Raw genomic sequence first — 24,696 nt, 5'->3', positions numbered from 1 at the left:
GGAGTCTAACTGTTACTTGTTACACAAGCATAAGAAATGCTTAAATGGATTGTCCTGAACCCAAGCCCTGGGTGCATATCCTAGGCTCTGCTTTTTTATTACTCCTAAAGCTCCTAAAGGTGTTCAGAGAACAAACAATGCAGGCACTGTTTCTTTGTCAGATATGAATTTTGAATGAGCCCAAAGTTAGAATTACTGGCGAAAATTTTACTTGGTTATTACATTTACTAAATAACAATACTGTTGTATTGAAAAGCATCTGATAGCTATGAATGATATTTTTCTTGTCCTCCAAAAACCTCTAGGTTGTGTCATTTTGTGGTTTCTTAAAGTTGCTTAGTGGAAGTGGTTCCTGTTTTAATCTGAAGCTAATTGAGACGTATCAGTAGAGCATCTACTATAAATTAAGTAATTTCTAATATCTGTGTAACATTGCGTATGTGAACAGATGGACCAGGAGCTTGAGGGTTGGTTTGTGTAAGAAATTTTGTATAAATTTTTTCTTAGTATATGGTATCAAATCAAAAGGTAACAAAATGCAAAACAGAAAACCCTGCTCTTTCTTCCATGTTTGTATGTGGCCCAAGAAGCAATGTACATGATACAACTTCAATAGTCTATTATCAAAGCCTCGCTGGGAACTGGGATGCTCATGTTGAGAGCTTTGATGTTAAATAGAGAGGCAAATCCATGTATCCTATGCAAGAGGAGAGAATAAACTAAGAGAACAATAAATATTAAGAGACATAAGTATTTTGGTTTTGATTTAAAATATGTTAGCCTAAATCAGTTCCAGTTTTAATCCTGAACTAAAATAAACTGTATATTTTAGATTTAAAAAAAAAAAAAAAAAAAAAGATATGACAGTTACTAATTCATAATGTTTTCAAAAGGACTTCTTTAGAACTTCTTAGATAGTTTTCCTGTCTGATTCCAACAGGAATACAGGAATACTGGAGGTTGTTGATGAGGGGAAAAAAAGTAATAAATGGAAATGTAAAATAGTAAGGAGAAAAAAGCCAATAAAATGACATGGAAATCTCATCTGATTCTTCACTAATGACTAGCTAAATATCATGTGTGATATGTTGTGTGTTTTTATAATATGGTGAACAACATTATTTAAATCAACAGGCAGTAGTGAAGTGGTATGTTGCAAACACAAGCTGGAACAGAGTTCTCAGTAACGTTTCACAGACAGCAGAAAGTGAGCACTGCCATTCACACCAACAGCCTCTCACCAATTGCAAGCTAGTTGGCAGAATTATCAGACTACTTAAATTGAAGACAGTGACTTGCTCCTCAGAAGTGCTATGAGACAGCCTTAAGGGCTGACAGACTCAGCCAGTTGGAGATGAGATGTGAACCTGCTCCTGTTGAGGTCAGTTGCCAGACTCCCATGGAGCAGGGTAATAGCCATGCACCTGAAATGTGATCCAGCAGGAGAAGCGTCTATTCCAGGCTGCATATACAGAAGCACGTCATGGAGAAGAAGGGTAATAGTCCCTTCTCTGCATGATGCCAGTGACATGCACTCTGAAATAGTGTCTATAGCTTTGGGCATCGTCATACAAGGCAAGTGTGAACATGCTGGGAGAAATGTAAAGAAATATAATTTTGCTGGGTAAAGAGGGCTATTACGCCACATTAACAAACTATATACATACTTATCTCTTCAGAGAATATGCAGTGGTGATGAGAGCAAAATTACAGCCTTTCACTTCTGCCCATCCTTTATGATAGACATAAAGGAGCTTAAAAAACACCACTGCTGCAGTTAACATTTGCTAAATTTTCCAGGGATTTTTTTTTCCAATTTTCAGAAAGCAGGTTCCTGTGAACAGAGATTCATGTCCTATTCTTAATAATGACAGTAAAGCACACACTGACTAAAGGCTTCAATCTCCCTCATGCCTCATTGCAGCCTGGCTGATATAAAATAGGCTCTGCTTTTTTCTGTGAAAAAGTTAAAAGTTACCTTCTCAGCTATTTCATATTAAGCAGCCTGCAGGCTCAGAAGCATTCAAGTAGATTATAGCACGTGTGTTATTTAGCTGGGAGCGTTCACATTAAGTACAATGTGTGTGTATTATCCAGCCTGGAAAAATGAAGCCTGGCCTAAATACAGGAGCCATATGCCAACACCATATAATCTTGTCAAATATTTTTTGAACTTCTGTCAGTATTCATCAGCAGAGAGTTAGGGTAAGTAAAGAAAGCCGTGCAGTAATTAAGATTGCTGGTCATGAGCAATTTCTGTGCCCATGAGCTGATGTCCCAGTGAGGTGTTAGAGAGCTGTGCAGCTTTCAAAGTGCTGTCTATCAGGTGGGATAAATCTGTTTCATGTTTCTAGTGGTAATGAGTCCAAAAGTGTAAGAGTCTACACACTGTAATTTATTATGCAAATACAATTATGAATTTTGTTTCTGTTTCTACAAATGTTACAGCAGCTTTAGTCACCATTAAAACAGTTACAGAAAGGAAGCAGAGATTGTACAATCAGAATAAGTAGATTGTTTTTACTTAGTGTTGGCTGCAGACAGTTTTTTAGATACATTAGTCTATTTTTTCCTGCTCTCAGATCTTTCAGTGTATATACGTTTGTTCCATAATGACGTGTTTAGGAACCTTTTGTGGAAGGAAATCTTTTAGAGATTCATTTCTTCTTTATTCTTCAATTATTTATTGGAGAGTTGTTGGGAATACAAAATATAAAAATGCAGCTTGTGTATTGTATTCATGTATGATAATGATGGGGCGACTCAAATTAACTTCAGATTTGCAGGAACTGACGGTAGGGAAAGAGGAGGCTGTCTGAGTTCCTTACAGATAGACTGTTTCTGTTGTGTCATCCTACTGTTAGACTCACAAGTTTGTGATGTTGTATATGATTTCCGTTTCCTTTTTTTATCTTTGTTGTTGCTAGCAGCTCAAGTCCAGGTGCTTGCGAAGACAATTTAATATTTTCGAGAGGTTTCTTATAGCATTTTGAGATAACGTAATATCATATACTTTTCAACAAATACCTTTGTAATTTTAGAAGCTCATTCTCTGTGTGAAATAGATAGACTAGTAACAAAGTCATCAGTTCACAGGCCACACTAACAGTTACCTTGTGTTGTGCAAACATCAGAACAGAGTAAATACAGAGGCATAAAAACTAGCCATGGGTTTGGCCAGGTGTATGCATGTTGCTGTATGTGTAGCCAGTAAATAAGTAACTCAGCACTCTTGGTCTTTGTAAAGTCTCTGACAGGAAGTGTTTGATGTAGATTTTTATTGATGTCAAAACTAGGAAAATAAAGTATTGGCAGATATTTTAAACATACTAGACAGATATTCTAGCAAAACTACTTGGAAATTGTTTATGATACTGCACAAAACTGTTTCCTAAGAGGAGTTAAAAAAATAGTTGAGAGGGCATCCTTGATACGCAGATATTTGAGTGTTTGGGATTGTTCTATATGAGACACTTAGTAAGCAGTTTCTACCAGTTTTTACCTGTTGTAGGTGCTTATCTTTACTTAATAAGAAGGAAAAGTTGCATTTAAAGCTGAATTGAAAATATGCTTATATTTAGTGATGCTACCTTTTAAAGTTACTCCTAAGTGAAAGGTTCATGTGTTTTAACTTTTATGTCCCAAAATAATGATGTGGATTTGTCAGGTTGTGGCAGTAGCATAGGATCACATTATACACCATCTTTGTGTTACATTTTGAGATCACATTGGTAGTACATGACTTGAAGGACAGCAGGCTACCAGATCAAGTCACAACAGTTCCATAAAATAAATACACGTAGGCATCATTCTCCATGACGTTCATGGATCTAGTGAGTGTACAACTGTTGGCACATGCTAGCACACTAGTATCCCTGTTGCCTCCAGTGCAGTAGGAGAAGAAAAGCTACTACTAGGGATAGTGTTTAAGGAAGCAGTAATGTTAATAATAGCCTGAAAAAACACAGAAGCCTAAGCTGGATAAAATTTCAGCAAAGGGAAGGTATTTTCAAGGGGGGAGGAGGAGGAAATGAGGATTTAGGAGTGAAAGTCAATCAATAAAGTTTATAAGGCATCCCAAATAGTAAACACTATATTTCAGGATATGTTTGGATTATGCAAAACATGCAGTCTTCTCCCTCATGTTTACCTTGTAGTTTGCTTTCCTAGGCAACCATGGTATCTCCATCTAGAAAAAGAAAAAAAAATAATAATAATTCAGGCAAGATTTTTGATTTGACCCTTGCTAGGGAATCTGCTTACTAGCCTTTAAAATGTTGGTAATACCTCACAGAAATGTAGGTGCCATCAGATGCTAAAAGCTAAAACAGGCATCCAAACTTTGGTTTCTTGTAAATATCAACAGACAGTGTGAACCATGCCTTACAGTTTAATTCTTATTTCTCTTTTGTTATAAACTTTATTTTTAAATTTTAGCCAATGTATGATTTTCTGTTTAAAACATTCTCGCGTATGCTGAAGGAGAGCCATTATTTGAGATGGCATAACCAACTAGGTGCAACCAAAAAAGGGTAATGAGGTCTGTATATGTCATTCAGAAGTAAGAAATTAAATAACATACATGTGCATCACTGGAATGAGGGTATTTCTTTTTAGGAGAATCCCACCTCCCACTTGACAATCAAGTCAGGTACCTTCTTGCTGTCTGGGGACCAGATGACTCACATACTTTGCTGCATGTTGGCCCAATCATGAAATAGTTGTACCCTTCCGTGTTCTGCTGCAGGGACACTATATTCATTAGAAGGGTGCTGCAGACAGCTGGGGGAAAAACATCCTGAACTACAATATCTAAATCAGGCAGAACCCATCTCTCAGAGCCCTATGCCTCTTTGAGCACCTTAGATTACAATTATAGATTTCTCTATGGCTACAATCCCACACTCTCCAACTCCAGGCCCATTCCATCCCTGTTCAGCCTGCCAAGATGGCTGACAGGGCTGCCAAGCATTGCTAAAGCCATAACCATAGCTACACTCTGCTGTGTTCATCAACATGTTTCATACATGACATTGCACAGCCGTCCATTCATTTGGGCTGAATTCAAGCCAGTAGCCTAGCAGTTAAAAGCCTTTTTTCCTGTTACACGCATAGTCTTCAGAAAAATAAGGATAAAACAGAGGAAGTACTAGTGACGTTAATTATAGTTCTTCCCCCCCTCTACGCATATCCACAATGAAGCAATAATAAAAAAACTGTCTTTCTAAAACTTACTGAATATAGTTATTTGCACTTTCTTAATGACTCATTGAATCTCTTATTTTAACAGACTGATAAATGATTATTTTTATTTTCCTCACCTAGTTACCATCCTGAATACTGAGGAATGATTATAAAATAGATAACCTATTGTGAAGTCTAACATGCTAGCATTTTGGATATTTGTAGGATAAAAGGTCCTGTATTAATTGATCATCAGATATGTCACCAGACTTCTAAGGTTTTATGAATGTTCATCAGAGTAATAAATAAATCTTATCATGAGATCACAGATAGTGTTGCCAACAGTGATTCTCTAAAAAACAATTGATCATATCAGAAGATAACAAACCAGGTGAATTTTACTGGCTTATCTCTCAAACAGTATATAGCAATCTGCATTACTAAAAGATTTTTTTTTCCTTAATTAGTAGAGTTCACTTGGAAACTTAAGTCTTTAGGTTTTGCTTCAATAATATTGTGGCCTGGTTTTGTACAGATATATAATGAGAAGTTAGAAACTTGAGATAACCTATTCATCATTTACTATTTCATTCTCCCAAACACAAACAAAATCAATGGTTGAATTCCAGTTCAGTAGAGTTTCCAGTTTCTCCAGGAAGATGACATTTGTGGAGACACATCACAGACTTAAGACTGAAAACCTATGTTAGCTTTTGGCTACTCAGAAAACTTAAATTCCACCCCTAAATTTTACCAAGACTTCCTGTGCAGCTTCAGGCTATCACTTTACCAAGAATTTTGCAAAATTTTAAGCGTAACAGTATTTTTTTGACAACTTACCATTGAATTCAGATGAAACATTTGCTTTGGGCTGTGATTTCCTCTTGTTTTAGTTCCCCCATCCGTAAAATGGGCATAACCCTTTTGTTATCTTTTCTGTTGTATTTTTAGATTGTGAACTTTTCAGAGTAGAAACTCACTCCTTTTATTGAAGAAGTATTCAGGAGTTTAGTAAAACAGGGCCTCTAACCTTGGCAGATTTGAGGCATTTCTTGGTACCAATGATTTGCACTGAAGTTTGCATATGGACTGCAGCATCCTGTTAGAATAACTTTGATCTTGTCGTCATTCAATCAAGTAAATCTTGCAGTGAAGACTGAGGGTATTTCTGCTAACAATGCACATGTGTAAGCAGAATTAGGGATCAAAGTATCCACTTCCAGGATAGAATATATCTAGAAGCACAACATAAATTTTCTTGAAGCTATTGGCATTTGTTACCTGGGAATTAAATGTGTTAGGTCAAAACACAGGTACAGTTATTAGTTAACTCTTTATACAGTACTAAAATTAGTCAGGTTCTGTTACATAATGTGCATTCTAGTTTAAAAAACAGAAATAGGTTTCCTAATAAATACTTAATGATTGCTTCAAATGTACTTTGAAATTGAATCACAAAATTTCAGCCCCACTTGTACTTTAAACAGTATTTTCTGGAGCATACATAGATATAGCCATACATAGATATTGCCATCTTTTTTCCATCTTCAAAAGACAACTAAAATAATTTTATAATTGAAATACTGTTTTTTCCTGAATTGTAAGAATGGAGAGTAAAGAGTGGAAGAAGTATCATGAAGAAATCGTAAGATATTTATTAATAAAGTTGTGTTGCTTTTTTTTTTTTTCTTAGAGAAGCTGTTTCTTTTTTGTTTTGTTTTGTTTGTTTGTTTTTACTTACTGTAAAATAGCATGGAGTAAGAATCTAAATTCTATTTCCATATACTAAAAAGGTGATTTTTGCTCTGTATTTCATTTTCCTGTGAAGAACAAATAGAGAAGACTTGCCTGAAGAACAAAATCAGTCTCTGTGGTTAAGAACACATCAACCTCTAGGTTTTAAATATAGTTATGCAAGTTATGATGACCTAATTAAGTAAAGTCTCTTAGGTAATGCCAGGTAATTCCCAAATTAGCATTTTTGCAGAGGGTATATAATTACAGCACTTTACATCCAAATTTCTTTTTAAGTGATTTAAAGGTTGTAGCTTGGCCTTCAGAAATAAGAACAGGAGGAGAAAAAAGAGGAGGGGGGAAAGGAGGAAGCGAATGAGGAGGATGCACCTCTTGTGCAACAGCCAGCCAGTTTACAGGTGGAATGCCAGTCCACCAAAAGGACCAGAGACACCCAGGTCCTGTAGCCTGCACTTGACTATAGGGTCTTAGAGGACCCTGCTTCAGTCACAAACAGTGCAGGACTGCAGGAATATCAGCTGTCATAGCATGGTGAGAGGCTCTCATTCATATTGCTTAGTGTCTCAAATTTAGCTCAGAAAAACCTACTCTCCCAAAATTTTTGCTGTACCCAGAATCAGATTTTATGTCCTAGTGAAGTTTCACACAACTTTCCTGCCACTGTGAAAATGTTTACCGTGGAAATTGTTTGTTGATATCAACATAATTCCCTGTCTTAGATAATTTTTGTTCAGGGAAAAACTTTCAAACTTGAGTGTCTGCTGCGTAGACTCTTTACACGTGGACCAAGTAAGGCATGTCCAAGGTCATACTAGAGTAAATATAAAGTTACTAGAGATTAGGATGCAACAGATTAACTCTTACAGAAAATAGTGCTGTGTTGAACTAAAATATTCTAGAATATAGTATATTTTAGTTTACATAGTACTGTTTTAATTCAATATTCCATTATATTTTGATTCTGCATATTACTAAGAACTGCTGTATTACTTTACAGTAATAGGAAACCACAGAAGTGTTCTTGTGTGTTGTGTTTTTTTTTTTTGTTGTTGTTGTTTGTTTGTTTTTTTAAAATGTATTGTCCTTCAGTCCTACCACAAAGCATCATATTTTTTGTTTTTGTTTTTTTTTTTTTTGATATGTCACTGTATAGGACTGCTTTTCTAATTAAAAGAAGTATTAGCTTAATAATTTTGAGGATATAGAAATGATTATACTAAAGTGAGGCAAAAGGTCATTAAGTTGTGGAAATGAGATTTATGCCAGGTTACTCAGTTATGCCAGGTTACTCAGTTATGCATATTGACTATGGAATTCAGAATTGTTCCTTGAAGGGACACCAATCCTACTGGAAGGAGTCCTGGTTCATTCAGCACCTCCAGAACTCTTCCTCCTTTGGTCCCACCCTATTCCCACATCCTCATCTCTTCTTCTTCACACAGAGGCCAAAATCAGTGAAACTGGCCAGACTGAATAGGCAAGCGTACAGCTTGAAGCTGGAATCTATGAATATATATGCACATCTTTTTTCTCACTATCCAAGCTGCATTCTGTAATCTGTCTTGAGCTTCAGATTTAATTCTGAGCTGATAAGGTACAAAGTGTCTTCTTAGCCTTCTTCAGAAACACTGACTGCATTTACACTATCCTGCAAGATGACATTTTCAGTCACTGCTTGAGCCACAATCCTGAAACAGCGCCATGCTGCTGATATGTATACCTCACTAGGCCATGGGAGAAAGCATGCGGCTGTCACCTCTCTAAAAATGCCATGGCAGAACCAGGGCACCCTTCTCTTCTCATTTACAGGGCTGGCCATGCTGTCACATCACTTACTGGAGACCTTCCAGGAGGAAGGACATGTTACACAAAAACTCCACAAGAAATTCTAGATTTAGAAGAACTATGAATGTGTCTGCAACCAAACCAAAGCATTAAATGACATTTGTTCAGCCCAGAGCAGAGCAGGCTGAGGGGAGGCCTCATGGCAGCCTGCAGCTTCCTCACAAGGGGGGCGGAGGGGCAGGTGCTGAGCTCTGCTCTCTGGGAACAGCGACAGGACCCGAGGGAACGGCATGGAGCTGGGACAGGGGAGGGACAGGCTGGGGGTTAGGGAAAGGTTCTGCACCCAGAGATTGGTCGGGCACTGGGACAGGCTCCCCAAGGCAGTGGTCACGGCACTGAACCTGCTGCAGTTCAAGAACCATTTGGAAAATGCTCTCAGACATACGGTTATTTTTTAGGTAGCCTGTCTGGAGTCAGAAGTTGGACTTGACAATCCTTATGGGTCCTTCCGAGTTCAGGATATTCTGTGATTCATAAAATATATGCTCTATAAAATGCTCTTCAAAGCAGAGCAGCTCACTACAGGATCCAACTCCACATGCACACATTGCACATATCCACGCAGTCCTTTCCATTTTCAGAGGGTATTCCTGTCAGCTGCTGACTAACTCACACTTTAGGGTGCCATCCAACTGCTGGCTTCACAATTAGCTGTATGAACCAAAACTGACCCATATCTAAACTTCAGCAGCAAAGGCACATCAATTTTGAACAGGTGGTAGCAGGACGAGCAAGTCAGAAGGAGAAAACAGATAGGTTCATCTACAAAGAAACTTGATCTTGGTTAGAAAACATGTCTTGGTTCTGCTTTCCAGATCAGGTTCTTCTTAGGCACACAGAATTATCATATGTGATAATATATCTACATATTTCTCGAACTAAAAACAGAACAGAACTTCATGATTATTTCCTAGACAGGTAAGACAACCCTACCTTCTTCCCACCTTCAAATCCTATAAAGGATTCCTTATAAATTACAGGCAGCTAAGCCACCTTCTAGGATCAAATGTTAGTGACTCCCTTTCCAAATGCCTATGGCTCTCGTTCCTTCAGAATCAGGCTGTTGAGTGCACTTACACAGAAGAAAAAGGAGGAGTCTGTGGCCCATGTCTCTATTGTTAGATAATGCCTTTAACAATGGGGGCATGCTAAGTCCTGACAAGTATTTGTAGTCCTCAGAAGAAAGCAGGAACTGTGTTCTTTCTGCTTGGAGTCAGTGGTTCAGACAGGTGCATAACCTGATTGTACTGAATACAGTGAACAGACGTAAAAAAAGTCCTTGGCGAATCTCCAAAGCTAACTTCAGAACAGAGCCAAGAATTCAAGTGTCAGAAAGACATGTCTGTCAGGGTTGGAGGCAAAGGATGTATCTTTAATAGTCGTATGTGATGTACTAGAGGGCTTGGGGATGGGAGGGGGTTTGCTCTGTTATGTTGAAGCAATTGCTCTGTGTCTTATCAGACACCTCAGATTATACTTCAATGCTGAGAGCTACAGCCTTCTCTAGTGGGGCTCAGTGTCACTTAGCATCAAATGCTGCCAAATACCCAGTAAAAATATGACACTTTTAGCCTGTTGACAGTTAACTTCCTTGGAGAGTTCACAGAATCAGAGAATCACAGTTCCAGTTAAAGATATTTTTTGTTGATTTGTTGTTGTTGTTGTTGTTTATTTGTTTTTCGCTCTACATGGAGACATGAGCAGCCAAGACCTGGCTCCCTCCTTGGTTCAGAAATTCCAAAACTGTCTGGAGGTTTTGGGAGGAAGCAGTCACTCTGTTCAGTCATGGAAGGCTTTTAGGTGATCACAGGTTACAGTGGAGAAGGCTGACATTTTGTGAGGCCCAGGCATGCTTCTTACCAAAGTACCTTCAGTCCAAGTGCTGTGATATATTAGTAAATGTCAGATATTTACACATATTGGGCAGTGGAGAGCTGTTGCAGGATGTGAGTTTTCTAGGTAGGTCAGAAACAGAAAGTGCTGCAGCAGCCTTCTATAGAGAGTACGCACAAGATCAATTTGGATGCCATCTGACCAGCACTCTAAGGCTGAAGAGAGGGTGTTCCAGCCTGAGGTGCTCACATCATAAGGAGCAGTCTAGCATGAATGTAGATGTGTCTGTAATAAATAGTCATTGCAAATTGACAGCTCCATGGCTTGGGTTTAAAGGTCAGGCAGAGCTCTTGATCTTTTTCACTTTATACCCCTAGTTTTATCCCATGTGACAAAGAGAAGAAAACCAAAGTTTATGCATGCTTAAAACCTCAGTATCTTATGCATCTCAGCAAAGACAGAAGGAAACCCCCTACATGAAAGAGAATTTTGTGAATTTGGATTGTAACTGTGATTTCATACATGTCAACTTTGTGTTGTGCTGCCTTTCCCTTTTACCAAGAAGATTACAAAATTCCCTAAGAACCAAGCTTTTAGTCCAGTCCTTTTGTGCAGGCTTACCTCCTCAAAACATCCTCTTCAAACATCATTTGAGAACAAATCCTGGCTTGTCTAAGTCCAGCCTTCTTTTTCAACAACTCCCTGTTTTCACCAGTGGTTTTCAAAGATACCAAAAACCTTGTGATTCTCCTCCTCCTCAAAAGCAATTCCACGCCGAGTAATTCTCATTCTCAGCAATGTTTACTTAACAGATGATTCATAACTTCCGAAAACTTCATGCTGCTCTTTGTTCCTTCCTCTCATCTCAGTGTTGTGTAGTGATGCATATGCTCCTGGCATCTGTAAAAATATGGTATCTGCCTAGCGCAGCTAGAACCTCCTAGAAACTCAAAGGAGAAAATTGTGTGCAGACATTTTTCTCTGGGCACAGAATTTCTGACATGAAACACAAATAAGCCTCACTTACAGAAGATAAAGAAATCAAAGGAAAGTAGCTGTATTAGCAAAGACAGAAGCAGAGAAAGAGTTGCACTGTATGACAGGGTTCCCCATTTCTGACTTCTCACAGGCTCGATCCTGGAATCTGGGATGTGGCCCCTAGGAAGAAATTTAGATAATGCTGCCCACAATACAGACAGATTTACAGCAATTTAATTCCATCAACAGAGTGTTTGTTCCCGTCTTTCCACTAAACTGTTAAATCAGACAACCAAAACCTGGAGCAAAACATCTCAGGCAGCTTGTCTTTATGTGAACAAGTGCATAAAAATACACCTTGATCACTGAGTCCTCACTGGTGGTGAGTGTGCTCATGGGTGTTTTGCTAGGATTTAGTACAAGTATATCCTTCATACTGGCTGCTATATAAGTATTTCCCTAGTGAATGTGAGAGAATTTGTCTTCCTAACCTCAAAGCAGAACTGTGTTATCCACTAGTGGGGTTAACCCGGGTCTTCATACGGTAAGTGTGATCAGGTTAGGAAGGCAAAGCCAATGTGCATCAGAGTTCAAGGCACATATACATCTATGTAAGATAAGCTGATGTGCACACATACAGAGGGACAAAAAAAAAAAAAAAAAAACTGTGGGTTATAAGGGCAGAAGAGATATTGCATTCTGATTGTTAAACACTTCCATGTCAAATAGATGCTATCATCATGAGGGTAGAAGTTAAATAGATTAGGGTAATTAAGCAAAGCATACCTCAAAACATAGCTCTTAGAAAAAAAAAATAGATAGATAGATATGTGAGGTAAGTCAGTTTTCAGTCCCTCAGACTTTCCTCAGAGATTGTTTATATCCTTTTTACCCTTTGCAAAGCTGAAGACATAAAGTGACTGAACCAAATCAGTAAGGAGTCCCAAGAATTATCAAAAACTACAGTAACTTCAACTAGAAAATCAGTTATAGTAAATCTCTACAGAAGTCGGTGAATTTTTGAGTAACACCCCCTTCCCCAATATTTTAGCAATACCAGCTAGTCTGACATCCCAATGCAATAATTTTACTGTGAAGTCTTAATTTTGTTTTAATCTTAATATTTTTATTATACTATTTTCCAGGTCCTGATTATATCAAACAAAAATTTCAAGAAGGAATGGAGGTGAAAGAAAAAACTGAAGAAAAAGTTCAGGAAAAACCAACAACCCCAAAAGAATCACCTCACTTTTATCGAAAAGGTACTACACCCCCTCGAACCCCAGAGGCAAGTCCGAGGCATAGTCCTCCTCTTCCTTCTGAGCCTTCTCCTTCAAAACATCTGAAAAGGCAAAGCTCCACTTCTGGGGCAAGACTCAATCAAGAAAAAAAGCTTTTAGCCACTGAGAATATAACAGCCACAGTTAACAAGCCTTTATATTCAAAAGCACCAGTGAAGGAGGAGGTGGCTGTGAAACACCAGTCAAAGTTTTCAGCCCATCACAATCCCATCAGCACAGAGAATGGGGAGCTGCATGGTCACTACCATGGCTATTATGTAAAAATGAATCCAACAGTGCTTCCACAGGAGCTCAGGGAAGAAGATGATGAATATGTCAACCCATTACCATCAACGCTTGCACGGATACCACCCTCACAGAAACCAAGTCCTGCTAGATCTGGGGGTAAGACAGATGCCAAAGAAAACAAACCTGATACAAAAGTTAAGAAACCAGAAATTGCTGCACCAAAGAATCCAGCTAATAATGAGTCATCTTCAGCAGTGGAAAAAGAAGTAGCAAACAGCTCGGTAAGTACTACAGGAAAGCTTTTCACCTTCACTGCCCTTTTCCGTCTTAGTGCTGAGCTTTTCAGACTAAAGACAGGCAAGGCCCAGACTTCAGTTAAGTCATTATCTGCATACAGTCTGCTACCTAGAACCCACCCAACTGGAGTGGGGAACACTCGTTCCAAGCCTTAATAATATTCTTTTTGAAAATTGGGAAAGGAGAGTTGATAGCCAGATAGTGACAGACTTCTGAAATATAAATCTCTATTGCATCCATAAACACAAGAGTATTGTATATTCCTTAAAAGTATGTGTGTGTGTGTTTATTTATGTGTTTTGTGTGTGTGTGTGCATGCATATTTGCAAATATACATTTAAATATCTTTCTGTGTCTTTTCTTCAAAGCAATGTTTATTGTGCCTCAGTGGATAATTGGGCACTACTAGAAGTTGCACAGCTAGGCTGTTGCCGTGGTATAGAAATTACTGCACATTCTGTAGCTTCTTCCAAAAATCTTGTTAAAAATAAAATTCAGCAATTTTTCCCTATCATTTGTTAAAGTGCCTAAGGAACTGATGATTGTCATCAGGAGCTGTATAATTTACAGCTACCCTTACAGTACATTTCAATGTAATTAGTATCAACACAGGGGTTATGTTCATTTGCTTAAAGAAAGGTAATTTTGAAAAGCATGAAAACCTGGTAATGACAATTTATTTGACATTCAATTAAATTTATGCAGTATATTGTAGTCTAGCCAGCATGTGTTGCATTTTTGGAACTTCAGGTCAAAGAACATCAAAGGCAAAAAAGCAGTCAGAAGTCTGTATGGGCTCCAGAGATGACAGACATATTTAAGGAAAAGTCCATTGAGAATTATTAGTACAAGGATACCACCTCAAGAGCTTAGGAATTTTTTAAGCAACAAGTTGTTGGAGACTAGAGGGTATTTGGGAAGAAGAATCCCTGTACACACTTGCTCTGATCTCATTCTCTATAGGTCTGCTTTTGACTACTGTTGGGGGCAGGATGCTCCCCTTCAGTCTGACATTCTGACAGTCCAGACATTCTCCTATCTTCATTTTCCTCTCTGCATTGACTGTAGTCTCTGAAAAAAAAGGCAATTGTGCATCTAAATATGTATTGTTTTAAAATGCAGACTTCTAACAATGCTTGGGTTTTAGTGTGAAATTTAAAATCCAGCTTTCTCTATCAGGAAATGGAGAAGTAAATTTAAAACTGAAATACTAAAGATATTAAATCTAAAACTAAAACATTCAGATCACGATGAATCTGAATATTGTTTAGAAATAACAGAATTAACAATAGATATGCTGAAAAGGATAAATAATTAATAAGCATTTCTATTCTGTGTTTAAAAAAAAAAAAAAAAAAAAGAGATTTTTTTTGTATTCAGAACCTCTGATGATAATAAAATTATTGCTGCCCAGGAGAAACTTGGGAATACATTAGTTTCAGATCCTGGAGTTAACCTCTAGCAAATGAGGAAGTCTAAATAATTGTGATAATTTTTTAATAAGCATTATTTGTCTGAATTGTTTTTGGTACTCCAGCAGAAAAATAACTTTGTCATTATTAAAACAGGATGAACAGAATGACCCAATTAATGAGATCCTGCTAGTCTAACACTGAGCTCAGGTAAAACAGTTGAATGACACCAAACTTCATTAATAAATAATTTCAAAATTGAAAGGTAAAAGAATTTCCAACCACCATGCATTGTAAAAGATCTTGTCAGATAAGCTTGTCATCTTCATATGGATACCCTCAATCAAGAAGGTCACTTGATTTGCTTTTACACAGTTATTTATTATGACAAGGAAGCCACAGTAAAGCAAAGACTAAATGGCACATTAAAATCATTTTTAAAAGACTGAGGATTTTCAAAAAGTAATTGAAAAAAAAAAAAAACAGTAATTTGGTAATTCGGTATTATGCTGGTGAGGTCATTCTTGGATTAATTCTGCTGCACTGCTTTATTAACGTGCTTACTATTGACATGGAAGAGAACGTAAATATGTTGCCCATAAAGTTTGCAGAAGACACAGAGACTAGGAAGCTGATAAATAATGAAGACGACAGATAACCAGTACAAACTGATCCAAATCACCATATAGAGAAGATGCAAGTATAATTATCTATCTGTAGTACAGCAAAATACAAGATTGTATGTTGAAAGACAGTTGATAAAGCCTGGACATGCAGCAGGGAAAATGGAAAAGGCTGGTAGATCAGGAGCAAGAGAGGCAACTGAGGATGAGCTCCCAGTCTGCTGTTGATGAGAAGCGTTAGTATAATCCTTAGATTTATCAACAGGAAAGATTAAGCAAGAGTACATGGGAGACTATTTTATCTGTTTTTGGCACTGGTGCAACCACTTCTGGAACAAAACACAGTGTCCATAAATCAGAGATTTAAAATGTAAAAACCTTAAGGGAAATACCTGTGAAGAGCTTCAAGAGTAAATAAAATGTGTTACAATGAAGGATTCAGATATTCAAGGCAGAAAAACTGTTTGACAAATTAAATCACACTTTGTATGTCCACTTCATAAAATAGTTTCCCAAGCTAATAGGCAATTGTATAAGAACAAGCAGGTAAAAGTTGAAGCTGGACAGATTTAGATTATAAATCTTAATTTAAGTCAGTATTAATGAGATTAATTACATGTAACATCAGTTTTCATTAGTGATCACTGAATAGTTCAATAATGAGCATTTTGCCAAGATGACATCCTGTAGTTTAGCAGAAAGCTTATATTCTGTTTTGTGCAGGTCAAACTAGATGTTCACAGTGGTTTTGTAATCTGCAAATCTGTATTACAGCTGATAACAGCCCTTTAACCTTTCAAATCTCACAGATCTGACTCCTATCTGGGGTAGCACAAAGCTGTCAGGCTTGTGTCAAGTGAGCACACACAGAATTTCAGCCTGATTTGAAATTTTTCACTCAGCTTTGGTGAAAATATGTGGCTAGAAATAGTCTTTATTTTTCTTTCATTGCAACCAGACAAAATCATGGTTTGGAGCTGATGGAGTCTTCAAATTAAGAAACCAAGCAGCTAAACAGCTGTTTATTGACCTTATAGAACAATCAGGATAAGGACTGTGAAGTTATAGCCTATTACCAGGAAAGGTGGAAGAGTAATCAGATATTGTACATTAGCTACTGTTTGTTTACTGGTATTATAGGTCATCTAGGATCTGTCCTTCTGCTTCATTTGGAGCACACTGAATGCATTACTCTTACTCTCAATAAGGAGAGAAGGTAGATATTAGGAACTCATTTTTAATATAACAACATTTTGAAGGATATGTAGAATGTTTATTTTTCAAAGATATCTTCCACTTGTGTCTATAAATTTGCCCCTGTAGAATGAGTTTCCTAAAAGTGAATTGCTGAGGAAAAAACAGATTAGTGTACTTCTCTTTATCCCAAGCAGTTCTGAATGTTAAGAGAATTTAGAATACTAGGGCTGCTTTAGAGAATTATTTTATTTTATTCAGAATTGCAATTGCTCTCTATTCATCCCGACAAATAATTTTGTTGTGATTTGAAAGCACATCTGCATTAGATCCTCCATAAAATTTTAAAAATATACTTGTTAGGATAAAAAGAAAACAAACTCCCACTCCCATGAAAAGACAGTGAGAAAACATGGTTTGGTTATAAAATATTAACATATAACATTCATTGAGCACTTTCATTAGGTTATTTGAAAGTGTTCAGTAAAATTATGCTGTGCTTTTTCTGGCTTTCCAGTGAGAGTGCATTAAAAACGTAGATATAAGACATACAATTTTCAGTTCTTCCTTCCATGCTTACAAATCGAAGCCATTTCTCACATCTGAATGAAACATAGACCTTTAAGATATCCATATGTGTTAATTTGGATTAAGAACATTAAACAACTTTATTTACAGAGAAGTTTGTGACACCTATTTTATTAATAAAATTCATGGATCATATTTTCTGTGAATCTGTTATATCCTTAAGAATGTTATTGGAAATTATCTGTGCAATAAATTTGTTACAGCAACAGTATTGATTCTTTTAGTATCTCCATTTCTGGCATTATACTTGAAAAATATCAGCACATACGTATGCCCACACTGCACTTAAAGTATATAAATGTATTTCTCTACATTCTTATTTTCTAATGTTCAAAATTAAAGTTTTGAATCATTTCTGAGCTTGTAAGAAAGAGCCATAGGAGTCTGTCACAGTTTCATCAAGGTGAAAACATGCATAAAAACACTGTGCCAAAGTCCCTGTTCATCAACTGCTCCAAAATAGTGGCCTGTTTGTAAACATTTACCCTATTAAATGGAAAGCAAATTATCCTTTTTTCCCTGACCATTAGCAACGTTCAGGTTATTTTACATAAAGAATGCAGTATTAAGAGTGCACAGACATTTAACCACAAACCAGTACTAATTGTTGTTTCTAATTGTACATTAGCAGCCTCTAGCCCCAGTATCAACTTGCATGCTACTATCACACCTTGACTGAGAGGTGATTTGTGATTGTCTTGGATTTGGATAAAAAATAGGACTGAATTGCAAAAAAAAAATACCATTGTAGTGTATATTTATGAGTACACATTTGATTTGTCTGACATGTCCCTGTGTTGCCCTAGGATGGAGAGAAGCACAGGCACTAGTGTTCTACGATAATGCCAGGGTTTTTCTGTTTTGGTTTGTAGGTCAAGATTTTTAAGCTACATGGACTGTTTAGCTTGCTTTTTACCTCTGTCTAAATCATTGCATTTAGCTGAATGTTACCTAGTGTTTCTACTTCCATCTCTTTGTTCACTTAGCATCCAGTTAGTAAGGGATATAGCTAACATGACATTAGAAAAATAGACCAGTATTTGCCTGATCCTAAAAAAAAAACACTCTGAGCAAGAACTTCATGCTAAATTTAATTGACATTCCTAATATGATGGGATTATAATACTAGTCTTAATACTTCCTGGCTCTACATTTTAAGAAAATAACTTTCTTTGCTCCACATTTTAAAACCTAATGTGTGGATATATTTTCGACTGCGTAAGTGGCTGACGTACTAGAAGCTAGAAGAGCAGTTTCTGAGCAGGTCTGGACTTTTTCTGCTACAGCTTCTTTATTGCACCTGTGCTAGTCACTCTTGGACTCTTCAGACTAATTTTGGCCTTTGCTATTTTAAGCCTGTGCAGGACACCAAAGTCTTATTTATGGTATTTGTCTTAAAGCATTAAATGTTCATTTCATAAGTGTCTATAGACAGGTAGTGGCTTACTGAATAATAACCATGCACTCTACAAATACTCTGATCATTTACTAGTGTATCAGGAAACTGCTGTGGGCTCAAAGTCTTAGGAGAATAGGAAATGAAATGCAGGCTAAAGGAGATGAGGTTTCTTTGTCTAAAGCATAAACTATCTTAAAAGCATAATCTATTATGCATAATCTATTATGATTATTATCATAAATAGATTACACATTTTTCTTTGATCTTCATATAAATTCAGCAACCAAGTTCTTAACGTGTCACTTTCTTCTGTCTTTGTAGGTGAGATCTCTTGATTCACAATGAGAGATCTCTTGATTCAGAACACACCCCTTATTTTTTTACCCAATTTGTCTAATGTTACCGTAATGAGATTATTAAACCTGTCTAACCTGATAGATGCATCTGTAGAGAAGTTCCCTCTTCCTTCTCCAGACTTAATTCTGCAAGACTGTGCACTAATGATACCGAGTTGCTGTTTGAGCTGTAGTCCCAATTTGCCATTCAGCCAAACTCTGTCTTGCAGCTATCAGGATGCTGTTTCAGGATATTTTAGGTAATGAATAAGTTCCTGGCTCCTGTCAATTCCCAGCAGGACTTCAGTAGGAGTAAGTCAACTTGATTTCTGTGAATGTTATTTTAAAATATGTAAAGTGCTAGACACCCAAATCCCAGTAAATTTTATTGGCTTTAGGCATTGATCTCCTTCACGGTTAATTGCAATTCCTATGTAGTGTAACTGTAAAATTTTTACGTGGGAGCCCAAGCTACAAAGGATCTATCGATTTGATTTTGGTTACACTGAGTCCCTACAGATGCTGAATCCAAATCTGAGTACAAATCAGTAGTGTAATCACACTCCTTGCCAGGTGATATGTATCATTAGCGTGTATGTATTATTTTAGTTTGTCATATGAGATTCTGGGATTCTTTTTGCAAAAGAAAGATTAATTCAGTCTGAGGGTGTTGACACCAACATTCAACATTGCCAAACTGAGAAATCCTCAAGTTAGCTGTTGTTTCCAGTTAAGCATATTTTGTTGTTCAAAGTCTTTCAATATGGCTTTCATGCATAAATGTCACAATTTTCAGACATCATTTGGGGGGAGTCATCAGTTCTGAATGTATTGGTAGGTACTTGGATTTCCTTCACAGTATGAAAGTACAGAAGAACCACAGCTATCACAATTGTGACAGTGCCAGAAAGAGAAGGAAGAAATGGAGCCCAAGTTGCACACTACCACAGCTAGGCTGCTAACAGTCCTGTGGTCAGAAACATAACCATAACTGAAACATGCTCTAGTTTCATACCTGTTCTCTGTCACCAAGCATCTCAGATTCTTTGGCGCATAGTGGCTTGCTTCCAGTAGGATGGTTCCACTTCTGTTCTGTGACCTGATGGTTAAACAATACCACTGGTAAGTGGGAACCTGGTATTCAAAATCCCTTTGAATAAGGTGACCCTAAGCCCTAGTCTTCGATTTTCTAGTGAATATTTTTGACATTCTGCCACTAAGCAAAAGGCAAATGTTGCTAATACAATTACCCATAGTTTCTTGGCATAGGTACATATATTTCTGAATAAGGGAACTTCAAAGGGAACTTCATAACCTATATGAATAGAAGTGCCAAATGGGGTTAAACTCCCTCAGGGTTTAAGCAGTGCTTGGCAAAACTTATTTTGTGACTTATTCAAGAACTTAGCAGTCCACATCTGCCCTGCTATCTTTACTACTGTGTAAAGGTGTATTCTGGTAGAAAGTGTTTCATGGGGCCGTTTCAGGATGAGAGCATGTGGTACGATAGTGGCACAAATACTGTTTCCCAATTACACTGCTAATGCAAATTTCTTAGAGCAAATTCTTATACTTTAACATTCCAGAGGTTACATAGCTAACGTTACCACTGCCATGAAGCATATGAATTTCTACAAAGCAAGCTTCTTGTGAAATGTCAAAAAAACAAAAACAAAAACAAAAATATATAATTTCTAATTAAATGGATTCATTCTTATGGGAGCCAGTGATCCTTATGTAGATCAGTTTTCTGGAGACATTTTCTGATGGGCTTTCTTGTGTTTTAGGAAAATATTGTCTGAGTGAGGAGTTTTTCTGTTTCTATTTGAACAAAATGTGCACCTTAAAATAGAAACATATACAAATCTCTGTGAAAATATTTTGTATTATACCAAATACTACTTAAGAGAAGAATGGAAGAATTGAGAATTTCCATCTGTTGAATACAGTGTTTCACATTGTTTATCATCCATGTTAAAAAAAATGTTTCTAGAAGTGGTGAAAAGAATTAAAAACTTTGTTACTTGCCTTCACAGGAAGAATAAAATTATGTAATAATCAAGAGCTCATTTTCTAGCCAAGTTTAGCTCTAGCTAGGAAGGGAAGGAGTATTTTGGCTTTTCATCTATTCACTAAATAGGTATATGAGATAAGGATTTATGACCAAGTGTCAAAGTAGATCAAAACAAATTTTTAATTTTGCAGATGAAAAATCTTTTTTTTTTTTTTTTCATCTGTAATGGAAACATAGCTAGGGATTTTTGGTGGAGTAGGAATAACTATTTTTTTGTCATTTGGTTAACAACAACAAAAAGAGCATCACACAGCATCACGCAAAAACTCCTGTTTTGAAATTAGTTGGCATCAGGGAAAGAACCCACTGCATGAATGAGGAACGGTGCTCTGGCTTCAAGTTTGCGTCCTTTATTTTGTTTTATTTTTAGCTGACACCATTTTTTGTGTTTATGAGTTTGTTTTCATTTGTTTGTACAGTCAGTTGTCAGACCGTTATTCCCAGTGTGATTGAGAACAATGTGATAATATACTTACCTGTATTTATCCAGTTAATATTCAAAGAGGTAATATTTAGCTCACTTGAAAACCAAGAGTAATAGCTAAGTTTCAGGAGCAGAGTCCGTATCTTTGATATTTAAGTAATCTTTCATACCGAAGTCAAAAATGGTAGAAATGATAAAGTCAGATCCTGTTTGTTGCTGTGCACTGTGTGGAAGGTTGCATTAATTTTGTTATCTTTATTTCATTTTCAGGGCCCTAATTCAGTCATGATTGCCCTGGTAATGCTGTTGAATATTGGTTTAGCCATTCTTTTTGTCCATTTTCTAACTTGATTGGAATTAGAAAAGGTAAGCAAGGTCTTGTTTTCATACGCAATCACCACATCCACCCCACCTCAAATTATAAAGAATGAATTTATTTGCATACTTTTAACGTTCCCTACTTTAATTTTAGCTATGCCTGAATGTGATTCAACATAGTTATTTAATTATGTAACTGTTTTGACCCTTCAGTGAAGTCATGACAACTAGTGGTGTTAGCCCACAGTTCTCTGCAGTTGTGTCATCAGCCTGTTAAATGGCACCAGGCATACTCAGACACAGGGAAGGAGGCTTGGCATTAGGATGGGCGCAAGAGAGATGAAACTTGGAAAATTCAGCCAGGGGCCCAGATCAGTTTCTCTGCTGATGGTTTGTGGCTTTGGGGTCCTCTGAAAGCTGAAGCAAGCAGCCATGTCGGAAAACAAACAAAATAATCTGCTGAAGCAGCCCTGCCGGTGAAGTGCGTTGGCTTCTCCATCTGTTCCAGCAGAGTGTGACTAAACTGGAAATGTACGGAGCTGCACTTTTTGTTGATGGAAGCTAACAGCTGCCTTACTATTTTACCGTCTGATGTTTTTAGTGGGGAGATGGGAAAACGACTGCCAGAGGAATGTGGTCAGAGGATTCTGTTGCTGTGGAAGTGATTCCAGCGTTCACTCCTATCTCATTAGAAGAAATAGTTAGCAGCATCAGTCACCAGTCTTATTCCATTACCTGCTGCTTTTAACATCTCCTGCAGTGTTCTGGGAGATCGAATTTCATTTGCCTGTGCATGATTCTGTTCATTCGTTGTTTATGAAATTTGATGTATAGCCATAACATAGTGTGTAGTCCAACCTGGAGAGCACTACCAGTTCTGCCTAGCGGCAGAAGCAGAAGAGGAGACCTCTTTTTCTAATATGAAGATGTCATTCTTTAATTCATTTTCCTAAACCTGAAGAGTCTTTTTGCTTTAAGGTTTAGGAAGTAATTTACCATGACTGCAAAATTTAACGCTGTTGATATCTTCCTAAAAATGATCAAACACTTATGCTAATAGCAAGCAAATTATTCCTAATAAAAAAATTAATCTGAAGTTGATATCAGCACATTCTAAACAGGAGGTGAAATACCAGAATAATCTGAGAAAGACAAGATATGGGGTTTGCATGTTGACTTTTTTTTTTTTTTTTTTAATTCTGGTGCTGTGGTAATTGGTGATTTGAATTATTATGTTTCAGCACTGAGGTATTTTGCCAGCAGTTAAAATGAAGTCTTGTCTGAGTGCATATTAATACAAGTTACAGTTAAGCTAGCTAATGCTCACAATAAATTTTCGTAATTTTTAAACACTAGATTTGTGTTGAATACATTCAGGTAGAGCATTTAGACATGTTAAGTGATTGTTTATCAATTCAATGCCTTCAGTGTCTTTGAAGTCCATTTATAATTTTACCTCAGCATTAAAAAAGCCTCAATTTTTTTTCATTTGGAAAGTTTGTCTTAAGTAGTTTCACTGCCCTTTGTTACAATTATGTGATCATGTTTCTTTTATGTGCCATTATACTGTAATTACTGTACCCTATATTAATCAAAAGCATGCTTATTTACTGAAAATATATGGTGTGATCATTTGGAAAGTAAATATTTTAATTTCAAAATACAAAAAGCAAAGGGCTTGTATTACGGTTTATTTTATCTCTCTTAGACAATATTTCATACAATATAGTTTTTGAACATGTTTGTAAACTTTGTAAGTGTTTGCATGGTGTAATGGGCAACATTCTTAAGAGTACATTACCTATCTTTTGATGCAGCATATTAAAGTAATATAGGTGCAGACTGAATATTGTGCAGCAAAGCAGCTCTAAGCAGGGCAGTAACACCGTGGTGTTTTTTACAGAAGTATGTTGAGAATCCTGTGTTTTGACCAGTGTGGATAAAGAAGAAAGCAGAAAGAGAGCAAATGAAAATAAAACTTGTATATTTATTTTTTAAAGAGTCAAAATTGTGTTTTAAATTTAGGGAAGTAATTTTTAAATAAGGAAAAAGTTTTAAAAGTTACTGTTTAAGCCTTGACATAATGGACAAAATGTTCAAACAGTGAAATCACCCCATCTCCTTACATGGGAGGTAATTTTGTAACTGACATATTTAATTCCTATTAAATGTTTATTTAAAATACTATATGCTCTGGAAATAATAGGTAACAAATCTTATGAAAATGTTTATAAATTTAAGTAAGCATGTTAGTACCATTTATAAATATGTATGATTTATAAGCTTTTTTAAAACAAAGCTCAAACAAATTGTTGGTATTTTTCTAAAATGTGCACAGCTGTATTTTACATGAAAGGCTATTTATAATTGGTTGTTATACTGTACACTACATTTTGGACAGCACAAAGAAGCCTGCCAATGTACTTAATAATGTCATTTTGTCTATTTAAAGTTTCTTGCTGTCAAAGAATGAACTCTTTATCTATGAGTTTATTTATAATTCTTGACCCAAAATGTATAATGTACAGTTTTCACAACTGTATTTGCTCTAATAAAAATAAGTTGGTTATTAATAGAGTTTCAGACTAGTTCTTCCTGTTTAAGAATTACTTTCTGCACTCTCCAGAAACAATTTTTCTAACAAATTCAATAAACAAGAAATGAACCTGGAAAATTGGTGAAGTTGTGGCCCCTTTCAAATCACTGTGAGTTCCTGTTTTCAACAAAATCATTCTAGGAAATGTTTTTAAATGGAAAAAAAAAATGGCAAATTTCCCCATGTGTCTTTTATCTTTTGATACAAAATTTTTGTATGTGTGTAAATGTAGTATCTTAAATTATGCTCCCACTACAGAGATGGTTTAATCAGTCTGGTTTCAATCAATGATTGGTCCATTAAGAGCTGTTC

The 24,696-nt window shown here is 36.6% G+C and overlaps 1 protein-coding gene across 3 annotated transcripts in view; it reads left to right on the top strand.

Moving 5' to 3' along the window:
- The window catches only part of JPH1 (junctophilin 1), an 85,520-nt gene extending 61,742 nt beyond the window's left edge, over positions 1-23,778 (top strand). The window contains exons 4-6 of one of the 3 annotated variants that reach the window (XM_032183457.1): positions 12,741-13,405; positions 21,741-21,836; positions 23,692-23,778. In XM_032183457.1, coding sequence (XP_032039348.1) covers positions 12,741-13,405; positions 21,741-21,821 — 746 coding nt within the window. In that variant the 3' untranslated portion in view covers positions 21,822-21,836; positions 23,692-23,778. Of the gene's footprint in view, positions 1-12,740; positions 13,406-21,740; positions 21,837-22,001; positions 22,946-23,691 lie in introns of those variants that run through there. The other 2 variants (XM_032183459.1, XM_032183458.1) reach the window with 2 other exon arrangements.
- Positions 23,779-24,696: the final 918 nt, after the last annotated feature.

Source organism: Aythya fuligula, chromosome 2, assembly GCF_009819795.1.
Source record: "Aythya fuligula isolate bAytFul2 chromosome 2, bAytFul2.pri, whole genome shotgun sequence".
Classification (NCBI taxonomy): domain Eukaryota; kingdom Metazoa; phylum Chordata; class Aves; order Anseriformes; family Anatidae; genus Aythya; species Aythya fuligula.
This window is presented reverse-complemented; position numbering and strand designations above follow the sequence as displayed.